The 25,511-nt window shown below is 41.1% G+C and overlaps 1 protein-coding gene, 1 long non-coding RNA gene and 1 pseudogene across 3 annotated transcripts in view; 1 reads left to right on the top strand and 2 right to left on the bottom strand.

Moving 5' to 3' along the window:
• LOC113466446 overlaps positions 1–8,092 on the bottom strand; it is a 17,638-nt gene extending 9,546 nt beyond the window's left edge. Inside the window, exons 1-2 of the long non-coding RNA XR_003390833.1 lie at positions 7,858–8,092; positions 7,314–7,421 (exon numbers count right to left, since the gene is read on the bottom strand). This is a non-coding gene — a long non-coding RNA (uncharacterized LOC113466446). The remainder of the gene's footprint in view (positions 1–7,313; positions 7,422–7,857) is intronic.
• Positions 1–8,696, top strand: part of LOC103506889 (septin-5) — a 9,970-nt gene extending 1,274 nt beyond the window's left edge. Inside the window, exons 3-7 of one of the 2 annotated variants that reach the window (XM_026821881.1) lie at positions 2,204–2,354; positions 3,039–3,204; positions 6,675–6,825; positions 7,343–7,426; positions 8,518–8,696. In XM_026821881.1, the coding sequence (XP_026677682.1) occupies positions 2,204–2,354; positions 3,039–3,204; positions 6,675–6,825; positions 7,343–7,426; positions 8,518–8,563 (598 nt within the window). In that variant the 3' untranslated portion in view covers positions 8,564–8,696. The remainder of the gene's footprint in view (positions 1–2,203; positions 2,355–3,038; positions 3,205–6,674; positions 6,826–7,342; positions 7,427–8,517) is intronic. The other variant, XM_026821882.1, reaches the window with a different exon arrangement.
• A 227-nt stretch (positions 8,697–8,923) lies between these two features.
• Positions 8,924–24,657, bottom strand: LOC103506888 (annotated as a pseudogene).
• Between the last annotated feature and the right edge of the window lie 854 nt (positions 24,658–25,511).

Below are 25,511 nucleotides of genomic sequence, written 5' to 3'. Positions count from 1 at the left end.
CTTTTAATGTTACGATGTCACTTCGTGTGTTTCAACACTGTATTATTGTTTTTCTTTGATCGTAAATGTAAATGTAAAACAGGATAACCTTAATACAGCTTTGTGAGCTTGGGTCCAATATCTCAATAATCCTACAATTCAATGTTTACCTACCATGCTGGCACCGGTCGCTATGCGCATTTATATGTCATAGCTACTCATTTTCCTCACGAGGCTGAGTGGGCCCCGCAACAGCCAGTCACGGAATCAATCATTTGGATGATACAAATTTCTTGACACCGCCGGGAATCGAACCCGGGTCTCCCGCGTGCAAGGCGAGCGCAGTGACCACTACGCCATGGGGGCTGACTAATAGGACAAGATGTCATGTTTGTGAGTGTCCACAATATTTTTATCCTCACTCCTGACGCAGAGTGAACGTCGAGTGACGCCGGGTCGATGCGGCGTAGGAAAGAAAAACAGGCCTAACAACGGCTACATTAGACTCGTGTGGTCTGTGTTGTAGCATGCCCATCCTCTAGTATGCCTCTCATCAGATGGGCGAGAAGCGAGAAGAGACACAATGGATGTTCAATATCTCAAAACAACTGCTACATTAGACTCGTGTGGTCTGTTTTGAAACTAGTCAGCACATTATTATTTATAACTATTTACCTATTTATTTATCATTCATTTAGAGTATATATTATACTTACATATTTATATTATTTTAAATTTATGTGTGTTAGGAACTACAACTACTTATGTATATTATACAATAAAGGTATCTCAGTTACCTATTAAACAATACTTGTCTTCCAATTTATTATTTAACAAGATCTAACTACCTCTATTTATAAATCCTATCTACAGCTTTAAATGATAGGCTGTGTAGGTAAAAGTAGTACTTTCTTTGGATTGAGACTGTCAGCTTAGAACCACAGTTGTCTGATTGTGCTAACAGTTTGATATATCGGTAATTATGCAGAAGCCACGTCCGTGGAAAAGAAAAGCTCCTTTTTGTATTTAACCTAACCCTATAATAAGACTAATCACTGCTCTAATTGTGAAAACTCCTTCTTGCGTTTAACCTAACCCTATAATAACACAGGTCACTGGTTGTTTGTGCCAATTCCTTTGGTAGCAATATATTCCACGGACATGACTTCTGCACAAGTACCAATATATCTACCTAGCACCTCATTATTGATATAATTTCATTTGATGAAACCTGTACCAAAGTGTCCTCTGTATACAGTTGAGTGACTAAATAAACTGAAAGTTGTCTCATTAGTTTGATATGGGTCTAATGTCAAAATGTAGATCTGTCAAGGTTTCCATTGATTGGGGTTTATTTCCCATTTGACTACAAGCTACCCACCTCTTCCTCTTCACATCAACCTCACCCAGGCTGAGTGGGGCTGGGAGAAGCCAGTAGCATGTAATTGCCCAGAATATAGTAACTCATCCAGATAACAACCATGCATAACATTGCTTAACTTCAGTAATACATTAAGGAAGTGGTGGACAAATCGACATAGAAACAATGCGCCGACTCCATCACAAGGTCAACATAGTGCCCCTCATTGCCAAAGCCGATACGCTCACATCTGCTGAAGTGAAGAAGCTGAAAAAGAAACTGCTGGAAGACATTGAAGAGAATCAGATCCAGGTACAATAAACAATAGGCTATCCAAACAATAGGCAATAAATAGGCTATCCAAATTATTATTATTAACATATAGGACACTCTCATATCTGCCGAAGTGAAGAAGCTGAAAAAGAAACTCCTGGAAGACATTGAAGAGAATCAGATCCAGGTGGGATGACCGCGAAGGAATCTCCGAAGTAGGGATGTGTAAATACAAGGTTTATACACTTTTCCCGGAATGAAATTCCATGAATTTTCCAGAAAATTAGAGGGTGGGTACTTAAAAATCAGTAAGATTGCCCCTTCATTTTAATTTTGTCGCGTATAAACCCTGAAATAGCAGCAGCTTACTACTGGAGTAAAGGGACATCTCAATTCTATTCAAGCAGGATAAACAAATAAATTTACCTAATTGTAAAATGTACTCACGATAATATGTCAAAATATATAAGACCTTGGTTAGACTGCGGGGGAAAAGGGACTTTTCAGTCTTATCCCAGCAGGATAAACAAGGTATATTCTATTATATTCTATAAACATTATAAACAAGGTATTGATTATATTCTATTTTAGTTTGCGACAAATCGACATAGAAACAATGCGCCGACTCCATCACAAGGTCAACATAGTGCCCCTCATTGCCAAAGCCGATACGCTCACATCTGCCGAAGTGAAGAAGCTGAAAAAGAAACTGCTGGAAGACATTGAAGAGAATCAGATCCAGGTAGGATGACCGCTAAGGAATCTCCGAAGTAGGGATGTGTAAATACAGGTTTTAAATACGCTTTTCCCGGAATGAAATTCCATGACAATTCCATGAATTTTCCAGAAAATTAGGGGGTGGGTAGTTAAAAATCAGTAAGATTGCCCCTTCATTTTAATTTTGTCACGTATAAACCCTGAAATAGTGAGTGAGTCACAAAAAATAACTAATCTTTTCAATGGATTACCCAGTTAATGAGTCAGACTTTGCTCCCTTGAAGAGAGAGTTAGATGTTATAGGACCCACCTATTGACTGAATAGTCCACTGAAAAGATATGTCCTCCCTCCTAACAGACATATCAGCTCGTTCACAATTTTCCTTAAACTTTTTGCTAACAAATTTGCAAGTGATGCCTAATGATCTCACTTTCCTCGCCCACTCGAGCAGGAAAAACAAGGTACCACCCTTGAAGAGAGAGTTAGATGTTATTGACTGAATAGTCCACTGAAAAGATATGTCCTCCCTCTTAACAGACATATCAGCTCGTTCACAATTTTCCTTAAACTTGTTGCTAATAATTTTGCAAGTGATGCCTAATGATCTCACTTTCCTCGCCCACTCAAGCAGGAAAAACAAGGTATATTCTATTCTATTCTAGATATTTCCAAACTGAGAGATTTTCTTTCCTGACTTGACGTTTGCAGATCTACCAGTTCCCGGAGTGCGACTCGGATGAGGATGAAGATTTCAAACAGCAAGACAAAGAACTCAAGGAGAGTGTCCCGTTTGCAATCATAGGAAGCAACACGGTTATAGAAGTGGCCGGGACCAAAGTGCGAGGGCGCCAGTACCCGTGGGGGGTTGTGGAAGGTAAGTGGGAGGAAAATTCCACACCTCGGCTGGGATTGAACCCACGCCCTCCTGTTTACCAGGCGAGCGCCTTGACCACTACACCACCGAGACCTCAGCAATTACAGTTCCCTCTATTGCAAAGTAAACACATATGCCAAACTAACATAAAAAATAAATAAATATACCTAGTCCATATAATGAGCTAAATCTGATGTGATTTTAGGGAATTTGTATTGGAACAAGCCGTACGGACCGTACGCTAATGAACATTTCCGAATCATTCCGAATTATTTTTAAAAATTCCTAAAGGGTTGGGGGTGCTTCGTAGAGTTTACTGCAGTCGCTTGGTGCTCCGCGGCCAAAAAAGTTTGAGAACCACTGGTATAGACCCTATAGAGTATACGTACATAACACACACAGGATAGACAGCAGTTTTATCCTAAACAGATAAAGTTCCGAACGGCTGGTCTTCTCCAATCCTGTCTTCCTTCTCTCGTCGTTTTCGAGGTGACAGAACCTTAGCAGTTACAATTCACTCTAGTCTCTATAAAGAAACAATCTTCGGCTGAAATAAAAGCATTATAATCAGCGTGCTTGCCTCGTAATCAGAATTCAGGAAGGCGTGGGTTCAATCCTAGCCTAGGTATGGAATTGCAAGTATTGCTCAGATGTTTGAATGTTTCAGCTTTTTACCACCTCGGTGGTGTAGTGGTCAAGATGAGCGAATGGTAATCAGGAGAGCGTGGGTTTGATCCCGGTCGAGGTATGGAATTTTATCTCCAATATAATTTGAGAATTTGACCACAGCAGCAGCAGCTTACTACTGGAGTAAAGGGACATCTCAATTCTATTCAAGCAGGATAAACAAATAAATTTACCTAATTGTAAAATGTACTCACCATAATATGTCAAAATATATAAGACCTTGGTTAGACTGCGGGGGAAAAGGGACTTTTCAGTCCTATCCCAGCAGGATAAACAAGGTATATTCTATTCTATTCTATAAACATTATAAACAAGGTATTGATTATATTCTATTTTAGTTTGCGACAAATCGACATAGAAACAATGCGCCGACTCCATCACAAGGTCAACATAGTGCCCCTCATTGCCAAAGCCGATACGCTCACATCTGCTGAAGTGAAGAAGCTGAAAAAGAAACTGCTGGAAGACATTGAAGAGAATCAGATCCAGGTACAATAAACAATAGGCTATCCAAACAATAGGCAATAAATAGGCTATCCAAATTATTATTATTAACATATAGGACACTCTCATATCTGCCGAAGTGAAGAAGCTGAAAAAGAAACTCCTGGAAGACATTGAAGAGAATCAGATCCAGGTGGGATGACCGCGAAGGAATCTCCGAAGTAGGGATGTGTAAATACAAGGTTTATACACTTTTCCCGGAATGAAATTCCATGAATTTTCCAGAAAATTAGAGGGTGGGTACTTAAAAATCAGTAAGATTGCCCCTTCATTTTAATTTTGTCGCGTATAAACCCTGAAATAGTGAGTGAGTCACAAAAAATAACTAATCTTTTCAATGGATTACCCAGTTAATGAGTCAGACTTTGCTCCCTTGAAGAGAGAGTTGGATGTTATAGGACCCACCCTTGAAGAGAGAGTTAGATGTTATTGACTGAATAGTCCACTGAAAAGATATGTCCTCCCTCTTAACAGACATATCAGCTCGTTTACAATTTTCCTTAAACTTGTTGCTAATAAATTTGCAAGTGATGCCTAATGATCTCACTTTCCTCGCCCACTCGTTTGATATATCGGTAATTATGCAGAAGTCACGTCCGTGGAAAAGAAAAGCTCCTTTTTGTATTTAACCTAACCCTATAATAACACTAACCACTGCTCTAATTATTGTGGAAACTCCTTCTTGCGTTTAACCTAACCCTATAATAACACTGGTCACTGCTTGTTTGTGCCAGTTCCTTTGGTAGCAATAGTCCACGGACGTGACTTCTGCACAAGTACCGATATATCTACCTAGCACCTCATTATATTGATATAATTTCATTTGATGAAACCTGTACCAAAGTGTCCTCTGTATACAGCTGAGTGACTAAATAAGCTGAAAGTTGTCTCATTAGTTTGATATGGGTTTAATGTCAAAATGTAGATCTGTCAAGGTTTCCATTGATTGGGGTTTATTTCCCATTTGACTACCTACAAGCTACCCACCTCTTCACATCAACCTCACCCAGGCTGAGTGGGGCTGGGAGAAGTCAGTAGCATGCAGTTGCCCAGAATATGGTAACTCATCCAGATAACAACCATGCACAACATTGCTCAACTTCAAGTGATACATTAAGGAAGTGGTGTAAAATAATAGTGCTTACTGCTCGCATAGGACTGTAAAGTCCCTTTACTCCAGCAGTTAAGTAGGCTACTAAGTACTATTATTGTGGTCAAATTCTCAAATTATATTGAGGATAAAATTCCATACCTCGGCTGGGATCAAACCCATGCCCTCCTGTTTACCAGGTGAGCGCCTAGACCACTACACCACCGGTAGGTGTATGTAGGTGAGGAAACAAGGTATATTCTATTCTAGATATTTCCAAACTGAGAGATTTTCTTTCCTGACTTGACGTTTGCAGATCTACCAGTTCCCGGAGTGCGACTCGGATGAGGATGAAGATTTCAAACAGCAAGACAAAGAACTCAAGGAGAGTGTCCCGTTTGCGATCATAGGAAGCAACACGGTTATAGAAGTGGCCGGGACCAAAGTGCGAGGGCGACAGTACCCGTGGGGGGTTGTGGAAGGTAAGTGTAAGGAGAGTGTCCCGTTTGCAATCATAGGAAGCAATAGAAGTGGCCGGGACCAAAGTCCGAGGGCGACAGTACCCGTGGGGGGTTGTGGAAGGTAAGTGTAAGGAGAGAGTGTCCCGTTTGCAATCATAGGAAGCAATAGAAGTGGCCGGGACCAAAGTGCGAGGGTGACAGTACCCGTGGGGTGTTGTGGAAGGTAAGTCGTATTTTCCTTTTGGACACTGAGTCAATTTCCCTCTTGTGAAGCTTTTTTCCCCTATTTATCTTCCTTATCCCCTCTTCTGAAGCTCATTTCCCCTATTTACTTTCCTTATCTGACCGGAAGGAAAGTACATAATGTAATCGACAAAATTTTCGATAATCAATTTTCAGTGCCAAAACACGTTTTGATGTCCCTAGAGTCTAAATACAAAGTTTCAGCTATAGGTTCGTGTGTCTGTCTGTCTATAAACAAAATATCTCAAGAACGTTATGAGCTAGAGACTTGAATTTTGGTGTGTAGGCCACAAATGTGACAAAGATGCAATACGAAACTTTTGGTGAAGATCGGTGCAGCGGTTGGCGTCATTTTGGCGGTTTTCAGAATCCGCCGAATAGGATAAAATGGTGTGATGTTCTCACCAGATTTTTTTCCGAGTGGATGTTACATTAATTATTCTGAACGAGCTAACCGTCCATATTCCTCCTCCTTTTCATTTCAGTGGAAAATCCCAAACACTCCGACTTCAACAAGCTTCGCAACATGCTCATTTCGACTCACATGCAAGATCTCAAGGATGTCACTGAAGATGTCCACTATGAAAACTTCAGAGCTCAATGTCTCTCTCAGATCTCACAACGTGGCGATAGAGGGTAAGGACATTTTTTGTTTGTTTTGAAGATGTTTAAAAGATTACCCCTTTTTTTAAAGATGTTTCCCGGTTGGGTGGAAGAGCTTACTAAATGAAAATACTGCCATTAAAACCTTTTTTAAAAAAAAAAACCAAGTTTGATAGAGGGAACTACAGAAATGGAGATCTTATAGTCCCAAAATAGAGGGAGGACACGATAAGATCAGTCGTTCCGAGACGAACCTTATCTGTTTAGGATAAAGTGCGTTCTGAGCGAGAATTGAACCCGCGACCTAACGTTTACAAGGCAGGCGCGCTACCCTCCAAGCTAACTAAGCTGGCTTGTTTACCTTTGAGTGGTAAAGTTTTGATTATAAGATTTATAAGTCACACAAACATTATCCTCCTAACACAATGTGACAGGGAGCACGGGACTTTTCAGTTATATGCGAGCAGTGAGCAGTATAAATAAGCACTATTATTAATATGTAGTATCACAAGGTAACTTACGCGGTTTGGTTTTGGTTTCTCATTTTCAGACTTCTTTCTTCTCCTTACAGGAAACTCAAGAAGGATTCGGCGCCCGATGGTCTCATCACGGAAACAGATCGACTTCTCCTGGAAAAAGACGAGGAGGTAAGACGATTTAATGTTCGAGTCACAAATTTCTCTGTCTATCCAAAAGGTCAGCGCGAGCATCATGAGTTAACCTCGGGAAAGAACATGGATGAAGTGCTTTCCTTATAAAAACAAGCAACCTCCGTGGCGGAGTGGGTATCATTCTAGGCTTGCACGCCGGAGGTCCCGGGTTTGATTCCCGGCGGGTTATGATATCATTATTATTTTCAAGAGGTTTGATAGAGGGAACTGTAACTGATGCTAAGGTCTTATTGTCCCAAGAGCTAAGAGAGATGGAAGACAGGATATGGGAGAAGGCCAGCAGTTTTGAGAACAAACCTCGTCTGCTTAGGAGGAACCAACCCAGGCAGGAATCAAACCAATGACCTAGGGCTTACAATATCATGTTAAATTAAGAGGTAAACAAATGTCTTACATGGATTTTTGTGTCTCAAAGCATCTGCTGCTTTGGGGCATTCAGGGCACTGATGATGATTGTGGATTTCACAAGCTACAAGTGACAAGTTGATTAGTACTTTGGTAGCCAAGATACACAGAAGAGGGAATGCCACAACTACTGAACTCTTGGACTTCATTTTACACAAATAATTGAAATATTCGGGGAAAAACCTTCAACTTTGGTCTCTTTTGAATTGAAACTTTTCCACTGATTTTTTCATCAGTTCACTTTAAAAATTTGAAAAATTCACAGAAAACAGTTGATGAAAAATTTAAACGCCAAATTTTCCTTGAGGTGCTATTTTGACACAGGGTTGCCAGATGTCCTCATTATGAAATACCGTACAAAAATTCTCCCATCTGCCGACACGACATAGACTACCGTACGGTAATAAAGAATTCGTGCACCTGGCAACTATGGCAGTGCTGCGCTCAAAAATCAAAAGCCAAAAAACAAAAAATTCCAATTCCAGAAAGATGATAGGAGAAGGCCCGCATCAGTTTTGAGAACAATAAAATTAAACCTCATCTGCTTAGGATAAAATCCAACCCAGGCAGGAATCAAACCAATGACCTAGGGCCTAGGGCTTACAATATCATGTTAAATTAAGAGGTAAACAAACGTCTTACATGGATTTTTGTGTGTCAAAGCATCTGCTGCTTTGGAGCATTCAGGGCACTGATGATGATTGTGGATTTCACAAGCTACAAGAGACAAGTTGATTAGTACTTTGGTAGCCAAGATACACAGAAGAGGGAATGCCACAACTATTGAACTCTTGGACTTCATTTTACACAAATAATGGAAATGTTCGGGGAAATTGGGAAAAAAACTTCAACTTTGCTCTCTTTTGAAACTTTTCCACTGATTTTTACTTTTTTTTATCAGTTCACTTTAAAAATTTGAAAAATTCACAGAAAACAGTTGATGTAAAATTCAAACGCCAAATTTTCCTCGATATGCTATTTTGACACGTCAAACCCGGGACCTCCGGCGTGCAAGCCTAGAATGATACCCACTCGGCCACGGAGGTTGCTTGTTTTTATAAGGAAAGCACTTCATCCATGTTCTTTCCCGAGGTTAACATGCTCATGATGCTCGAGCTGACCTCTTGGATAGCCAGAGAAATTTTGTGAATCGAAAGTTAAATGGTCTTACTCTTACCTCCTCGTCTTTTTCCAGGAGAAGTCGGTCTGTTTCCGTGATGAGACCGTCGGGCGCCGAATCCTTCTTGAGTTTCCTGTAAGGAGAAGAAAGGAGTCTGAAAATGAGAAACCAAAACCAAACCGCGTAAGTTACCTTGTGATACACTGCTCGCATTTTACTGAAAAGTCCCGTGCTCCCTGTCACATTGTGTTAGGAGGATAATGTTTGTGTGACTTATAATCAAAACTTTACCACTCAAAGGTATACAAGCCAGCCTAGTTAGCTTGGAGGGTAGCGCGCCTGCCTTGTAAACGTTAGGTCGCGGGTTCAATTCTCGCTCAGAACGCACTGTATCCTAAACAGATAAGGTTCGTCTCGGAACGACTGATCTTATCGTGTCCTCCCTCTATTCTGGGACTATAAGATCTGTAGTTCCCCCTATCAAACTTTGTTTTTTTTTTTTTTTTTTTAAAAAAGGTTTTAATGGCAGTATTTTCATTTAGTGAGCTCTTCCACCCAACCGGGAAACATCTTTAAAAAAAGGGTAACCTTTTAAACATCTTCAAAAAAAAATTGTCCTTACCCTCTATCGCCACGTTGTGAGATCTGAGAGAGACATTGAGCTCTGAAGTTTTCATAGTGGACATCTTCCGTGACATCCTTGAGATCTTGCATGTGAGTCGAAATGAGCATGTTGCGAAGCTTGTTGAAGTCGGAGTGTTTGGGATTTTCCACTGAAATGAAAAGGAGGAGGAATACGGACGGTTAATTCGTTCCGAATAATTAATGTAAATATTTGAATTAAACTAAAAGTAAAAAAAAACCCTGGTGTGAACATCACACGATTTTATCCTATTCGGCGGATTCTGAAAACCGTCAAAATGCCGCCAACCGCTGCACCGATCTTTCGTGTTGCATCCTTGTCACATTTGTGGCCTACATACCAAATTTCAAGTCTTTAGCTCTTACTGTTCTTGAGATATTGTGTTTACAGACAGAAGGACAGACAGACACACACACGGACCTATAGCTGAAACTTTGTATTTAGGCTCTAGGGACATCAAAACGTGTTTTGGCACTGAAAATTGATTATCGAAAATATTGTCGATTACATTATGTACTTTCCTTCCGGTCAGATAAGGAAAGTATAAATAGGGGAAATGAGCTTCACAAGAGGGGAAATTGACTCAGTGTCCAAAAGGAAAATACGATTTACCTTCCACAACCCCCCACGGATACTGTCGCCCTCGGACTTTGGTCCCGGCCACTTCTATTGCTTCCTATGATTGCAAACGGGACACTCTCCTTACACTTACCTTCCACAACCCCCCACGGGTACTGTCGCCCTCGCGATTGAGAGAACCAGCCATAATTCCCCATCTGGTACAAACTCAGGTTTTGAGAAGAAAAGGAGTCTACTAGGGGTACTGAAGTTGTTTCAAATCAATCAGATCACTTCAGTTGTATCTGATCCGATCCAAGTAGCCAAACTGAATAGGAGCAAGTCTCTCTCTCTTTCTGAGTGTTTTATTGATAATAAAGAGTTGAATCAGTAAAATATTAATAATACAATTGAATTATTGAACAAATAAATGGAAATGGACACGAAGGAGAAGGAACGAAGTTCACAATTTTCACATTGAGACCATTGAATTACATTTTTTTAGGATTGTTGTTTTTTATCAATTTTAAAAATCTCGCGCCACATTTCAACCAATCAAAGGGCTTGAAAATTTTCGGAAACGCTGAGCAAAAATTCAGTCTGGCAACAATGGTGAACGAATGTCCAAGTGAATGAGTGTCTGTTCACCCCCAAAAATCCTCACAGGGGTTTCATCTTTCTGGAATTTTTTGTTTTTTGGCTTTTGATTTTTGAGCGCAGCACTGCCTGAGTTGCCAGGTGCACGAATTCTTTATTACCGTACGGTAGTCTATGTCGTGTCAGCAGACGGGAGAATTTTTGTACGGTATTTCTTAATGAGGACATCTGGCAACCCCGTGTCAAAATAGCACCTCGAGGAAAATTTGGCGTTTAAATTTTACATCAACTGTTTTCTGTGAATTTTTCAAATTTTTAAAGTGAACTGATAAAAAAATTAAAAAATCAGTGGAAACGTTTCAAAAGAGAGCAAAGTTGAAGTTTTTTTCTCCGAACATTTCCATTATTTGTGTAAAATTAAGTCCAAGAGTTCAATAATTGTGGCATTCCCTCTTCTGTGTATCTTGGCTACCAAAGTACTAATCAACTTGTCACTTGTAGCTTGTGAAATCCACAATCATCATCAGTGCCCTGAATGCCCCAAAGCAGCAGATGCTTTGAGACACAAAAATCCATGTAAGACATTTGTTTACCTCTTAATTTAACATGATATTGTAAGCCCTAGGTCATTGGTTTGATTCCTGCCTGGGTTGGTTCCTCCTAAGCAGACGAGGTTTGTTCTCAAAACTGCTGGCCTTCTCCCATATCCTGTCTTCCATCTCTCTTAGCTCTTGGGACAATAAGACCTTAGCATCAGTTACAGTTCCCTCTATCAAACCTCTTGAAAATAATAATGATATCATAATAATAGGAAATGGAGTGAGTGCGGTGATAGCATACACAACTTCCTGAATGTATCACTGAAGTTGAGCAATGTTGTGCATGGTTGTTATCTGGATGAGTTATTTTCTGGGCAATTGTATGCTACTGGCTTCTCCCAGCTCCACTCAGCCTGGGTGAGGTTGATGTGAAGAGGTGGGTAGCTTGTAGTCAAATGGGAAATAAAGCCCAATCAATGGAAACCTTGACAGATCTACATTTTGACATATCAAACTAATGAAACAACTTTCAGCTTATTTAGTCACTCAGCTGTATACAGAGGACACTTTGGTACAGGTTTCATCAAATGAAATTATATCAATAATGAGGTGCTAGGTAGATATATATCAGTACTTGTGCAGAAGTCATGTTCATGGAATATTGCTACCAAAGGAACTGGCACAAACGAGCAGTGACCAGTGTTATTATAGGGTTAGGTAAATGCAAGAAGGAGTTTTCACAATTAGAGCAGTGATTAGTGTTATTATAGGGTTAGGTTAAATACAAAAAGGAGCTTTCCTTTTCCACGGACGTGACTTCTGCATAATTGCCGATATATCAAACTGTTAGCATAATCAGACAACTGTGGTTCTAAGCTGACAGTCTCAATCCAAAGAAAGCACTACTTTTACTTACACAGCCTGTCATTTAAAGTTGTGGATAGGATTTATAAATAGATAGTTGTTACCTTGTTACCTAGATCTTATTAAATAATAAATTGGAAGACAAGTATTGTTTAATAGGTAACTGAGATACCTTTATTGTATAATATACATAGTTGTAGTTCCTAACACACATAAATTTTAAATAAAACTATGTTGACCTTGTGATGGAGTCGGCGCATTGTTTCTATGTCGATTTGTCGCAAACTAAAATAGAATATAATCAATACCTTGTTTACAATATTTATAGAATAGAATAGAATATACCTTGTTTATCCTGCTGGGATAGGACTGAAAAGTCCCTTTTCCCCCGCAGTCTAAACAAGGTCTTATATATTTTGACATATTATGGTGAGTACATTTTACAATCAGGTAAATTTATTTGTTTATCCTGCTTGAATAGAATTGAGATGTCCCTTCACTCCAGTAGTAAGCTGCTGCTGCTGCTGCTGTGGTCAAATTCTCAAATTATATTGGAGATAAAATTCCATACCTCGACCGGGATTAAACCCACGCTCTCCTGATTACCATTCGATCATCTTGACCAGTACACCACCGAGGCGGTAAAAAGCTAAAACATTCAAACATCTGAGCAATACTTGCAATTCCATACCTAGGCTAGGATTGAACCCACGCCTTCCTGAATTCTGATTACGAGGCAAGCACCCTGATTATAATGCTTTTATTTCAGCCGAAGATTATTTCTTTATAGAGACTAGAGTGAATTGTAACTGCTAAGGTTCTGTCGCCTCGAAAACGACGAGAGAAGGAAGACAGGATTGGAGAAGACCAGCCGTTCCGAAAACGAACTTTATCTGTTTAGGATGAAACTGCTCTCTATCCTGTGTGTGTTATGTACGTATACTCTATAGAGTCTATACCAGTGGTTCTCAAACTTTTTTGGCCGCGGAGCACCAAGCAACTGCAGTAAACTCTACGAAGCACCCCCCAACCCTTTAGGAATTTTTAAAAATAATTCGGAATGATTCGGAAATGTTCATTAGCGTACGGTCCGTACGGCTTGTTCCAATACTTCCCATCTGACTAAACATATTCGAAACCCATTTCTGCGTTTTTTTTTTTTTTTTTTTTTAATGCGGTAAGAAAAATGAAACTATGCGGAGTACCTGGAAGCTCTTCGCGGAGCACGGTGCTCCGCGGAGCACAGTTTGAGAACCACTGGTCTATACTATAACCTTACCCGTGTCCATAAGGAGGTATAAAGTAGAGACAGCAGTGGACTCGATTGTCCACTATGTTCTTCCTGTTCAGTCCACTCTCATCGTTGAAGTACTGTCGGAATTGGTCGTCTATGTAGCTGCAGCACGCCCGCCAACTTTCCTCACTGTTGATACTGTCGCCAAATCCTGAAAGGGAAAAATCAGAGATTTTCAAACAAAGTGCCAAAGTCTTGCTTATAACGATATTTTTTGTTGAATCCCTTTTTTGAACGAATGAAGTAATTTCCAAGTTCTCGGCGATTTTACCTTCCGTTTGTCTCATCTGTGCACTGAGTTGGCGAATTTTCATTAAAAAGACCCTTTTAAGGAAAGATCTGTTTCGTGCGGTCCAAGCCTCTCCTGAAAGCGTAACTTTTGCTGATGGCCTTATTTAGTTTGAATCTGCAATTTTATGTACTCTAAAGCGAAAGTCTCTTGTCAGTAGTCACTTTCAACAGTCGAATAAAGAATACCTACCTGATAGTGTGTCTGCTCACCAGGTATCAGGTAGACCTGACAGGCGGTCCTGATTAGGTGTACCTGTCAGGTCTACCTGATAGTGAGTGGCTGGCCTGAGGAAATACTGTACCTGGAGTATCGACCACGGTCAGTCGTAATTTCACTCCGCGCTCTTCAATGTCCATGCTTTTCTTCTCGATGGTGGTGGTTTTTCCTTGACGATCTGAAACATATAAAGTGTTTTGATTCCGCGTTTTTTAAGGTGTGTCCACACATAGTCAACCGGCCGGCCGTCGATCGATGTCGACTGAACCGTCCACAGTCCACATTGCCTCTATAATCCTTTAGTCACTGTTTCCTCTCTTTTCCATCCCCTCTCTCTCAAATCCTCTTGCACCTTATCTCTCCGTCTTACCTTTGGTCTTCCTCTCTTTCTCTTTCCTTGAAAAGTCCTGTCTCTCAAATGCAAAAAATTAAAACTCTTTTAATGCAATAAGTCCCCTCTGGGAGCACTCAGTAAACTTCACAAAATGGAAACCTAGGTATGTACATTTAAATCGGAAAGAGCGGTTCTTTCAGATTTTAAAACGAATCCAGTCAAATCCTAGGCAAAAACACGGTCTTTTTGGAAGGTCTCCAGTATTCAGTTTTAATGCAATAAGTCCCCTCTGGGAGCACTCAGTAAACTTCAGCACAAAATGGAAACCTAGGTACGTACATTTAAATCGGAAAGAGCGGTTCTTTCAGATTTTAAAACGAATCCTAGTCAAATCCTAGGCAAAAACACGGTCTTTTTGGAAGGTCTCCAGTATTCAGCGCCAGTTATGTCCAAGGACAGTTGTGTTCAGGCGGTATAAAAAAACATGGCATAATTCTATCAATTGAAGTAGAAACGGGATGTGAGGTACCTATTATTTCTCATCATTGTGCCCGCGAGAGAATGCGAACTCTGAATTGAATAAAAATTATGGTGATTTTTTATGTACCTACATGACACAATAAAAACATGGTCATAGGTTCTAGATAGGTATTTACATGGGTTCCTGTACCTATATTGTAGATATCTGTTAGGTACAGGATCCTGTGTTAACAATATGTAGGTACATACCTGATATGCTAACTAGACAAGCTTAGGACAGATTTCTGAAAGACCCGGTAGCACAACTGCCTTGTAAGCGCTGGGTCGCGGGTTCGATTCAAGCCCGGGGCGGACTTTATCCTAAAGTCTTTCTACTATCCTGTCTTCCTCTGTTCGCTTTCCGGACAATAAGACCTTAGCAGTTATAGTTCTCTCTGTCAAAGCTCTTCAAAATAACTGAGGTACATACTCGTTGTTATTACACTTATTATTACATATACGAGATTCGAGTATTACCGCGTCCTCAGAAATGGTTGCGGGCGTTTCTTACGGTTTCGTTGTGGGTCCGCGTCGGATTGGTAATTGTTCGTGACTACAATGGCTTTACATTCTATTGTTACAAATCTCGCATCTCGCATTATTTTTTATTCCGTGAAGATAATTATATTCTTGTCTTGTCTTGTCTTGTCTTGTCTTGTCTTGTCTTGGATAGAATATGTATGTAGGTAGACGTGTGAAAATTCAGGCACTAGCTTGTTGAAGTGTCGAAAAAGAGACATTTTTTTTTTTTTTTTTAATGCGGTAAGAAAAATGAAACTATGCGGAGTACCTGGAAGCTCTTCGCGGAGCACGGTGCTCCGCGGAGCACAGTTTGAGAACCACTGGTCTATACTATAACCTTACCCGTGTCCATAAGGAGGTATAAAGTAGAGACAGCAGTGGACTCGATTGTCCACTATGTTCTTCCTGTTCAGTCCACTCTCATCGTTGAAGTACTGTCGGAATTGGTCGTCTATGTAGCTGCAGCACGCTCGCCAACTTTCCTCACTGTTGATACTGTCGCCAAATCCTGGAAGGGAAAGATCAGAGATTTTCCATCAAAGTGCCAAAGTCTTGTTTATAACGATATTTTTTGTTGAATCCCTTTTTTGAACGAATGAAGTAATTTCCAAGTTCTCGGCGATTTTACCTTCCGTTTGTCTCATCTGTGCACTGAGTTGGCGAATTTTCATTAAAAAGGCCCTTTTAAGGAAAGATCTGTTTCGTGCGGTCCAAGCCTCTCCTGAAAGCGTAACTTTTGCTGATGGCCTTGTTTAGTTTGAATCTGCAATTTTATGTCCTCTAAAGCGAAAGTCTCTTGTCAGTAGTCACTTTCAACAGTCGAATAAAGAATACCTACCTGATAGTGTGTCTGCTCACCAGGTATCAGGTAGACCTGACAGGCGGTCCTGATCAGGTGTACCTGTCAGGTCTACTTGATAGTGAGTGGCTGGCCTGAGGAAATACTGTACCTGGAGTATCGACCACGGTCAGTCGTAATTTCACTCCGCGCTCTTCAATGTCCATGCTTTTCTTCTCGATGGTGGTGGTTTTTCCTTGACGATCTGAAACATATAAAGTGTTTTGATTCCGCGTTTTTTAAGGTGTGTCCACACATAGTCAACCGGCCGGCCGTCGATCGATGTCGACTGAACCGTCCACAGTCCACATTGCCTCTATAATCCTTTAGTCACTGTTTCCTCTCTTTTCCATCCCCTCTCTCTCTCAAATCCTCATGCACCTTATCTCTCCGTCTTAACTTTGGTCTTCCTCTCTTTCTCTTTCCTTGAAAAGTCCTGTCTCTCAAATGCAAAAAATTAAAACTCTTTTAATGCAATAAGTCCCCTCTGGGAGCACTCAGTAAACTTCAGCACAAAATGGAAACCTAGGTACGTACATTTAAATCGGAAAGAGCGGTTCTTTCAGATTTTAAAACGAATCCAGTCAAATCCTAGGCAAAAACACGGTCTTTTTGGAAGGTCTCCAGTATTCAGTGCCAGTTATGTCCAAGGACAGTTGTGTTCAGGCGGTATAAAAAAACATGGCATAATTCTATCAATTGAAGTAGAAACGGGATGTGAGGTACCTATTATTTCTCATCATTGTGCCCGCGAGAGAATGCGAACTCTGAATTGAATAAAAATTATGGTGATTTTTTATGTACCTACATGACACAATAAAAACATGGTCATAGGTTCTAGATAGGTATTTACATGGGTTCCTGTACCTATATTGTAGATATCTGTTAGGTACAGGATCCTGTGTTAACAATATGTAGGTACATACCTAATATGCTAACTAGACAAGCTTAGGACAGATTTCTGAAAGACCCGGTAGCACAACTGCCTTGTAAGCGCTGGGTCGCGGGTTCGATTCAAGCCCGGGGCGGACTTTATCCTAAAGTCTTTCTACTATCCTGTCTTCCTCTGTTCGCTTTCCGGACAATAAGACCTTAGCAGTTATAGTTCTCTCTGTCAAAGCTCTTCAAAATAACTGAGGTACATACTCGTTGTTATTACACTTATTATTACATATACGAGATTCGAGTATTACCGCGTCCTCAGAAATGGTTGCGGGCGTTTCTTACGGTTTCGTTGTGGGTCCGCGTCGGATTGGTAATTGTTCGTGACTACAATGGCTTTACATTCTATTGTTACAAATCTCGCATCTCGCATTATTTTTTATTCCGTGAAGATAATTATATTGAAAGACCCGGTAGCACAACTGCCTTGTAAGCGCTGGGTCGCGGGTTCGATTCAAGCCCGGGGACTTTATCCTAAAGTCTTTCTACTATCCTGTCTTCCCCTCTTCGCTTTCGGGACAATAAGACCTTAGCAGTTACAGTTCTCTCTGTCAAAGCTCTTCAAAATAACTGAGGTACATACTCGTTGTTTTTACACTTATTATTATTACATAGGTACGAGATTCGAGTATTACCGCGTCCTCAGAAATAGTTGCGGGCGTTTCTTAGGGTTTCGTTGTGGGTCCGCGTCGGATTGGTAATTGTTTGTGACTACAATGGCTTTACATTCTATTGTTACAGATCTCGCATCTCGCGTTATTTTTTATTCCGTGAAGATATTATATTCTTGTCTTGGATAGAATATGTATGTAGGTATACGTGTGAAAATTCAGGCACTAGCTTGTTGAAGTGTCGGAAAAGAGACATTCCACAGTTTTGAAAGATTTCAATGTTCATAATTGAACCCGGAACCCTGAATTGTAACCTCTTGGCTTCGGTGTGGTGGTTTTTCTGTAGACCATTTTCTCACCATAATTGAACCTTTTTCGAAGAACAGGATAGAAAATTGAAATTTTTCAGGGGACAAGACCTCTTTCTAGATAGAAAATTGAACCTTTTTCAGGGAATAGGACCTTTTTCATGAGTTCTACAGTTCATTAAACCCACTATAGATCGCCATACAAATTACCAGCTTAGTTAGCTTGGAAGGTAGCGTGTCTGTCTTGTAAAGACTAGGTTCCGAGTTCGATTCCCGCCCAGGGCGAACTTTGTAAACAGACAAGTATCTTGGTTCTCGGGGCGGCTGGCTTTCTTTTATCCTGTCTTCTTTCTCTCTTCGGTTTCGGGACGATAAGACCTGCGTTGTTATCGTTCCCTCTATCAAACCTCTCGGAAAAAAATGAAGAGGAACTCTGTCAGCAGATTTCTTTCAGCTCCGAAACCGACGAGAGAAGGAGGACGGGATAGGAGAAAGCCAGCCGTTCCAAGAACGAACCTTATCCGTTTGTGCTTACATCAATGTTCATAATTGAACCCGGAACCCTGAATTGTAACCTCTTGGCTTCGGTGTGGTGGTTTTTCTGTAGACCATTTTCTCACCATACTTGAACCTTTTTCGAAGATAGGATAGAAAATTGAATTTTTTCAGGGGATAAGACCTCTTTCTGGATAGAAAATTGAACTTTTTTCAGGGAATAGGACTTTTTTCATGAGTTCTACAGTTCATTAAACCCACTATAGATCGCCATACAGATCACTCTGCTCTTAAGAGCAGACTGTTCACCAGGGTCGACTTGCCGAGTCCACTCTCCCCCACCACCATCAGAGTAAAGTCGAATAAGATCCTATATCTTTTTCTGAATAGGGAATTAAACCATATTCAGGGAATAGGGAATTGAACCTTATTCAGGGAATAGGACCTTTCCTGAATAGGAAATTGAACCTTTTTCAAGGAATAGAATCTTTTTCTGAATAGGGAATTGAACCTTATTCAGGGACCCACCACCATCAGAGTAAAGTCGAATAAGATCCTATATCTTTTTCTGAATAGGGAATTAAACCATATTCAGGGAATAGGGAATTGAAGCTTATTCAGGGAATAGGACCTTTCCTGAATAGAAAATTGAACCTTTTTCAAGGAATAGAATCTTTTTCTGGATAGGGAAATGAACCTTATTCAGGGGATAGGACCTCTTTCTGAATAGGGAATTGAACCTTTTTCTGGTAAAAGGTACCTTTTTCATGAGTTCTAGAGATCACTAAACTTCGATTAGATAAACTTGACCATTGCACGATGTACTATCATGCATTATTATGTGCAAATAGAACATAATCTATTCTATTCTATTCGTATTACTTACCATTAACGTTAGGCACTTTCCGATCCCCATACAAATCGCTCAGGAACAGACTGTTGACCAGGGTCGACTTTCCGAGTCCACTCTCCCCCACCACCATCAGAGTAAAGTCGAATCCCTTCTTGACGGATTTGCGATGTACCTGTTCCGGCAACGTGGCGAAGCCAATGTCTGAATAGGGAATTGAACCTTTTTCTGGTAAAAGGTACCTTTTTCATGAGTTCTAGAGATCACTAAACTTCGATTAGATAAACTTGAACATTGTACGATGTACTGTCATGCATTATTATGTGCAAATAGAACATAATATATTCTATTCTATTCGTATTACTTACCATTAACGTTAGGCACTTTCCGATCCCCATACAGATCGCTCAGGAACAGACTGTTGACCAGGGTCGACTTCCCGAGTCCACTCTCCCCCACCACCATCAGAGTAAAATCGAATCCTTTCTTGACCGATTTGCGATGTACCTGTTCCGGCAACGTGGCGAAGCCAATATAGTCCCTGTCTGTCTGAAACAAAGAGCCAATCAGCGAGGGCGTTAATACAGTAGAACCTCGATTATTTCAACTAATTGGGACGGATGGTAGTTGAAATAATTGAAATTCCGTATAAAACAATGAAAAAAGAGGCAAAATTTAGATACAAAAGAACAAAGTGGTTCATAAATACCCTATTGGGGTTGAAATAATCGAGGGCGTTAATATGAGGGAACCCTTCCACGAGCCGGAGTGAACTAGAGTAGAAAAAGGTCAACGGGAGTGAATTCGTTACCTCCCATTGAGGATCATTGCAAACGGGACACTCTCCTTACACTTACCTTCCACAACCCCCCACGGGTACTGTCGCCCTCGGACTTTGGTCCCGGCCACTTCTATGACCGTGTTGCTTCCTATGATTGCAAACGGGACGCATGAGTTCTAGAGATCACTAAACTTCGATTAGATAAACTTGACCATTGCACGATGTACTATCATGCATTATTATGTGCAAATAGAACGCAATATATTCTATTCGATTCAATTCAATTCGTATTACTTACCATTAACGTTAGGCACTTTGCGATCCCCATACAGATCGCTCAGGAACAGACTGTTGACCAGGGTCGACTTTCCGAGTCCACTCTCCCCCACCACCATCAGAGTAAAGTCAAATCCCTTCTTGACAGATTTGCGATGTACCTGTTCCGGCAACGTGGCGAAGCCAATGTAGTCCCTGTCTGTCTGAAACAAAGAGCCAATCAGCAAGGGCGTTGATACAGTAGAACCTCGATTATTTCAACTAATTGGGACCGATGGTAGTTGAAATAATTGAAATTCCGTATAAAACAATGAAAAAAGGGGCAAAATTTAGATACAAAAGAACAAAATGGTTCATAAATATCCTATTTTGGGGTTGAAATAATCGAGGGCGTTAATATTGGGGAACTCTTCCACGAGCCGGAGTGAACTAGAGTAGGAAAAGGTCAATGGGAGTGAATTCGTTGCCTCCCGTTGGGGATCATTAGTGTCCAATTTTAGGCCATCCCTTAATCATTTTAAATATTGAATGAAAAAATGAATGAAATCATTAATTATTTATGGTAAAGTGCTTCCTTTACTATGAATTCTCATTCATCATCAATCTTTTTACACTGGTAATGTCACCAGTGGTTGCTACGCGATTAAAATATGTAGCTACTCACTCTCACTTGTCCTTACGAAACTAAGGACTGAGCCGAAAAACTTCGAACTCGGGACCTCCAGAGTGAGAGGCAAAAAAGTGTCAATCAGCCAAGCGTTACTCATGTTTATTTTGATTTTTTTCTCCCAGTATCCTGAGTGTCCACCGTGGGAAAAAGTACCTAGTACCTATTTAGGTATCTACATATATCTACGATTTAGATTGGGTGCTCAGTCAAAATCCACGCTTGAGTGCACTTACAATTCTATTTCCAGTCACTTGTACCTTGCTACAACTATAGGCTATAACTTGCTACAGGCTACACTCACAATATTATTATTGGTCACAATGTAATTTTATGTAACTTGAGGGACCTCTGGGTCCTCTGGTTAGCTTCCTGATGACAGTATACTCATCTAATGAGGGACATACTACAAGATGGGCATGCTACGACACAGAATATGCGACGTAGCTAACGTAGCATCAGTTGTTTCATTGCTGCGAAACAAAATCGGCGGTGAAACACTGTGCGTTTCCACTCACTCGGCATTTGCCGATCGGCACCATAAGGCCAGCCATTCACTATCAGGTAGACCTGACGACAGGTACACCTGATCAGGTCTACCTGATAGTTTGTGAGCTCATCAGGTAGACCTGACAGACGGACGTTTTCAACCGTACCTGTCAGGTCTACCTGATAGTGTGTTCAACTGGTGTCAGGTATACCTGATAATGAGTGGCTGGTCTAGGAAAAAGAAGAAAAAAATACCTGCATACTGTTCTCTGGACTTGGCACTACAGAGTTCATTCTAGGATCGGTTGTTACTCTGTATCAATCAGGTTGCTGAAAAATATGTAAACAACTTCCGACAATGGAGGCGATCCCTAAAAAAGGTAGGGTCACTAGTCACTAGAGGAAGTTCGCTATAAAACACATCCTTTCTCTTGCTCAGTAGCAGAAGCAGAAGACCTCACCCACTCAGGCAGGCAAGCACATGGACTTCGGATCTGGATGTTAGTGGTTCGAGTCCAGGTCAGGTCGTGAAATTTGTCGAGATGTATTGTGCCCGTCACCCACGCTCAGAGTCTGAGCCTCAGACCGTCTAGCAGACCTGCTTATGTACCTATGATATAATTGATGTCAAATGTGTCAAATAAAACATTGCCCACTTTTACAATCACAATGGAGCAGTTGCAAATGGGTTAATAAATGGTCAATTCCTATGTAAAAAGTTTGGAAAAATCCAAATCTGAGGTCAAAACTCCGAAAAAATAACTCTATTTCAGTTTTCAGTTCATTGAAGTTTTAATGTTTGTGAGCACATCTTTCATGCAAAATATCATGCAACATTCTTTTTTTTTTTAGAGAAAACCCATAATATCTAGTGTAAGTCCTCAAAGCGTGGGGCCCCCAAAAGCGCGGGGCCCGTGGCAGTCTGCCATTCTGCCTTATGGGTAATCCGGCCCTTATGAAATCATTAATTATTTGTGGTAAAGTGCTTCCTTTACTATTCATCATCAATCTTTTTACACTGGTAATGTCACCAGTGGTTGCTACACGATTAAAATATGTAGCTACTCACTCTCACTTGTCCTTACGAGACTAAGGACTGAGCCGAAAAACTTCGAACTCGGGACCTCCAGAGTAAGAGGCAAAAAAGTGTCAATCAGCCAAGCGTTACTCATGTTTATTTTAATTTTTTCTCCCAGTGTCCTGAGTGTCCACCGTGAGAAAAAGTACCTACTACCTATTTAGATATCCTGCGGGGCATTCTGCCGTCCGTTGTTTAAAGATAATACATCAGCCAGCCACGAGCAGTTACAAGGCATTGAATGAAAAAGCACAAAAAGCTTTTGTGGCTTTGGACTTCGGATCTGGATGTTAGTGGTTCGAGTCCAGGTCAGGTCGTGAAATTTGTCGAGATGTATTGTGCCCGTCACCCACGCTCAGTCCGTCTAGCAGACCTGCTTATGTACCTATGATATAATTGATGTCAAATGTGTCAAATAAAACATTGCCCACTTTTACAATCACAATTACCTGGGTCTGACGGGAACGTAGGTATGTGGCAGAAAAAGATTGAGACCTAGGTCTCTCAGACAGTCTGACAGACCCAGGTCTTGAGCTTTTTCTGCCACAGACCTAGGTCTGTCAGACAATCTGAGCGTTATCTCTTTATCTCCTTTAGAAAATCTGTGTGCGATCCCTTACAATAGATCAGTTGCGCTTACTTGGGTGATGTTTCAAAGTCATAGAGCAGGAAAAATGATGACCAACGGACTTTTTCTTTTTCTTCTACGACTTCTAGATACCGAGATAAATCGATTAACAATTCTATTTCCAGTCACTTGTACCTTGCTACAACTATAGGCTATAACTTGCTACAGGCTACACTCACAATATTATTATTGGTCACGATGTAATTTTATGTAACTTGAGGGACCTCTGGGTCCTCTGGTTAGCTTCCTGATGACAGTATAGATACGAGTTACTCATCGGATGAGGGACATACTACAGGATGGGCATGCTACGACACAGAATATGCGATGTAGCTAACGTAGCATCAGTTGTTTCATTGCTGCGAAACAAAATCGGCGGTGAAACACTGTGCGTTTCCACTCACTCGGCATTTGCCGATCGGCACCATAAGGCCAGCCACTCACTATCAGGTAGACCTGATCAGGTCTACCTGATAGTGTGTGTTCTCATCAGGTAGACCTGACAGACGGACGTTTTCAACCGTACCTGTCAGGTCCTGAATTACTCTTCATACTTACGCAGGCAACGCATTAATGTGTTTGTGCGCATACGTTTCTGCGCAGTTCTTTCTGCTCCTCCGCTAGCGCGCCTGCATAGTGGCCCTACCTAACGGACGAAAAAAATAACTGCGTAAAGTCTGACGTCACACATATTTGAACTCTTTAGAATTACTCATCATACTTACTGCACAAGATCCGCCGTCGGGCGTCATTTTGATCCGATAAGCTTCCGGGAACGTCAAGCAATGCGGTGAGCACGACAGACAATAGACGTCACCGTTCTCCTCGCTAATTTTCGACGTCCAATTGCGTCGAGGTAACGTCCGAACACGTTTGGGTGTGCGCGGAGGGGGCGTGGGTGGTGCGTCGGACGGCGTTTTGAAGTAAAACACTTTGTTCAAAAACATAGCGCGGTGAAAAAACACTTGGCAAAACACTAAACACTTGGCGTTTTTGGTAGTCTTTTGGAACACGATTGTTTTAATGGGCTTGTTGCTGACTGGCTGTTTTTGTTGCTTAGAAAGTTGCCATTCAAAATTTGGCGTTTTCGAAGAAGTCTTTTGAAGATTGTTTTAATTTGGCTCGTTGCTGGCTGGCTGTTTTTGTTGTCTAGATTTCTAGAAGGTTGCGATGGCAACAATAGGTCCTGTGACACGGTTTTGGACTTTGCTATGGTGACAAGATGGTACAACACGACACGGTTTATTTGTTTGAACGTACTTCACCTACATCGATTGCGTCTCGTCTGGTAGACACTAGACAGAGCGGGTTCAATTTCAATCCCAGGGATTTTATCCTCAGTTATTTGGGACTTTGACCACATAATAATAGAGCTTCAAAAGTTAATTTCCATAATAGTCCATTCGTTTTCAATTATCCCAAAAAGAGAGACTTTGTTTCAACACAGCTACAGCTCCCATGTTTTGGGTCCCCTTACGACACGCCACTATAAACGGATTAACGGACTGAATGACTGATGGATTAAAGAAGTTCAGAGACAGTTTAATTTTCTACCATGCTGGCACCGGTCGCTATGCGCATTTATATGTCATAGCTACTCATTTTCCTCACGAGGCTGAGTGGGCCCCCCAACAGCCACCAGTCACGGAATCAATCATTTGCATGATACAAATTTCTTGACCCCGCCGGGAATCGAACCCGGGTCTCCCGCGTGCAAGGCGAGCGCAGTGACCACTACGCCATGGGAGCTGACTTCCTCTCTTATTATATCTATTTATTAATAGGTAAATCAACTTTACCTGTAGGTAACATATTATTTTACAAAAATCTTGGGACTAAGGGAGCGTAGATTCGTAGTAGCTTAACCCACCTTCCGGCGCTGTTTGTCCCTACACCTAAGCCTCGGAGTGGGATTTTTGTGTATGACGGAGAGACCGAGAGAGCCTTCTTCTGATGCTCAGGCTGGTGCCCGTTTGTAGGGATATCAATAATACCATGAGTCCTGAGTTTCAACGGATGAACACAATATCATTCCTAATCCTAAAAGATTGTCTCACTGTTATTACAGAGCAGGGGTGGCCAAACCGGGAACCGCGAGCCCATTTTGGGGGAACCGCAAGCTTATTTTGAGGTAACCAGAAAAAAGGAAAAAACGGGAAAAAATAAAAGTGTAAATGAACCT

This window comes from Diaphorina citri, unplaced genomic scaffold (assembly GCF_000475195.1).
Source record: "Diaphorina citri unplaced genomic scaffold, Diaci psyllid genome assembly version 1.1 scaffold270, whole genome shotgun sequence".
Classification (NCBI taxonomy): Eukaryota; Metazoa; Arthropoda; class Insecta; order Hemiptera; family Psyllidae; genus Diaphorina; species Diaphorina citri.
Note: the sequence above shows the minus strand (reverse complement) of the source record. Positions and strands in the feature narration are given on the sequence as shown.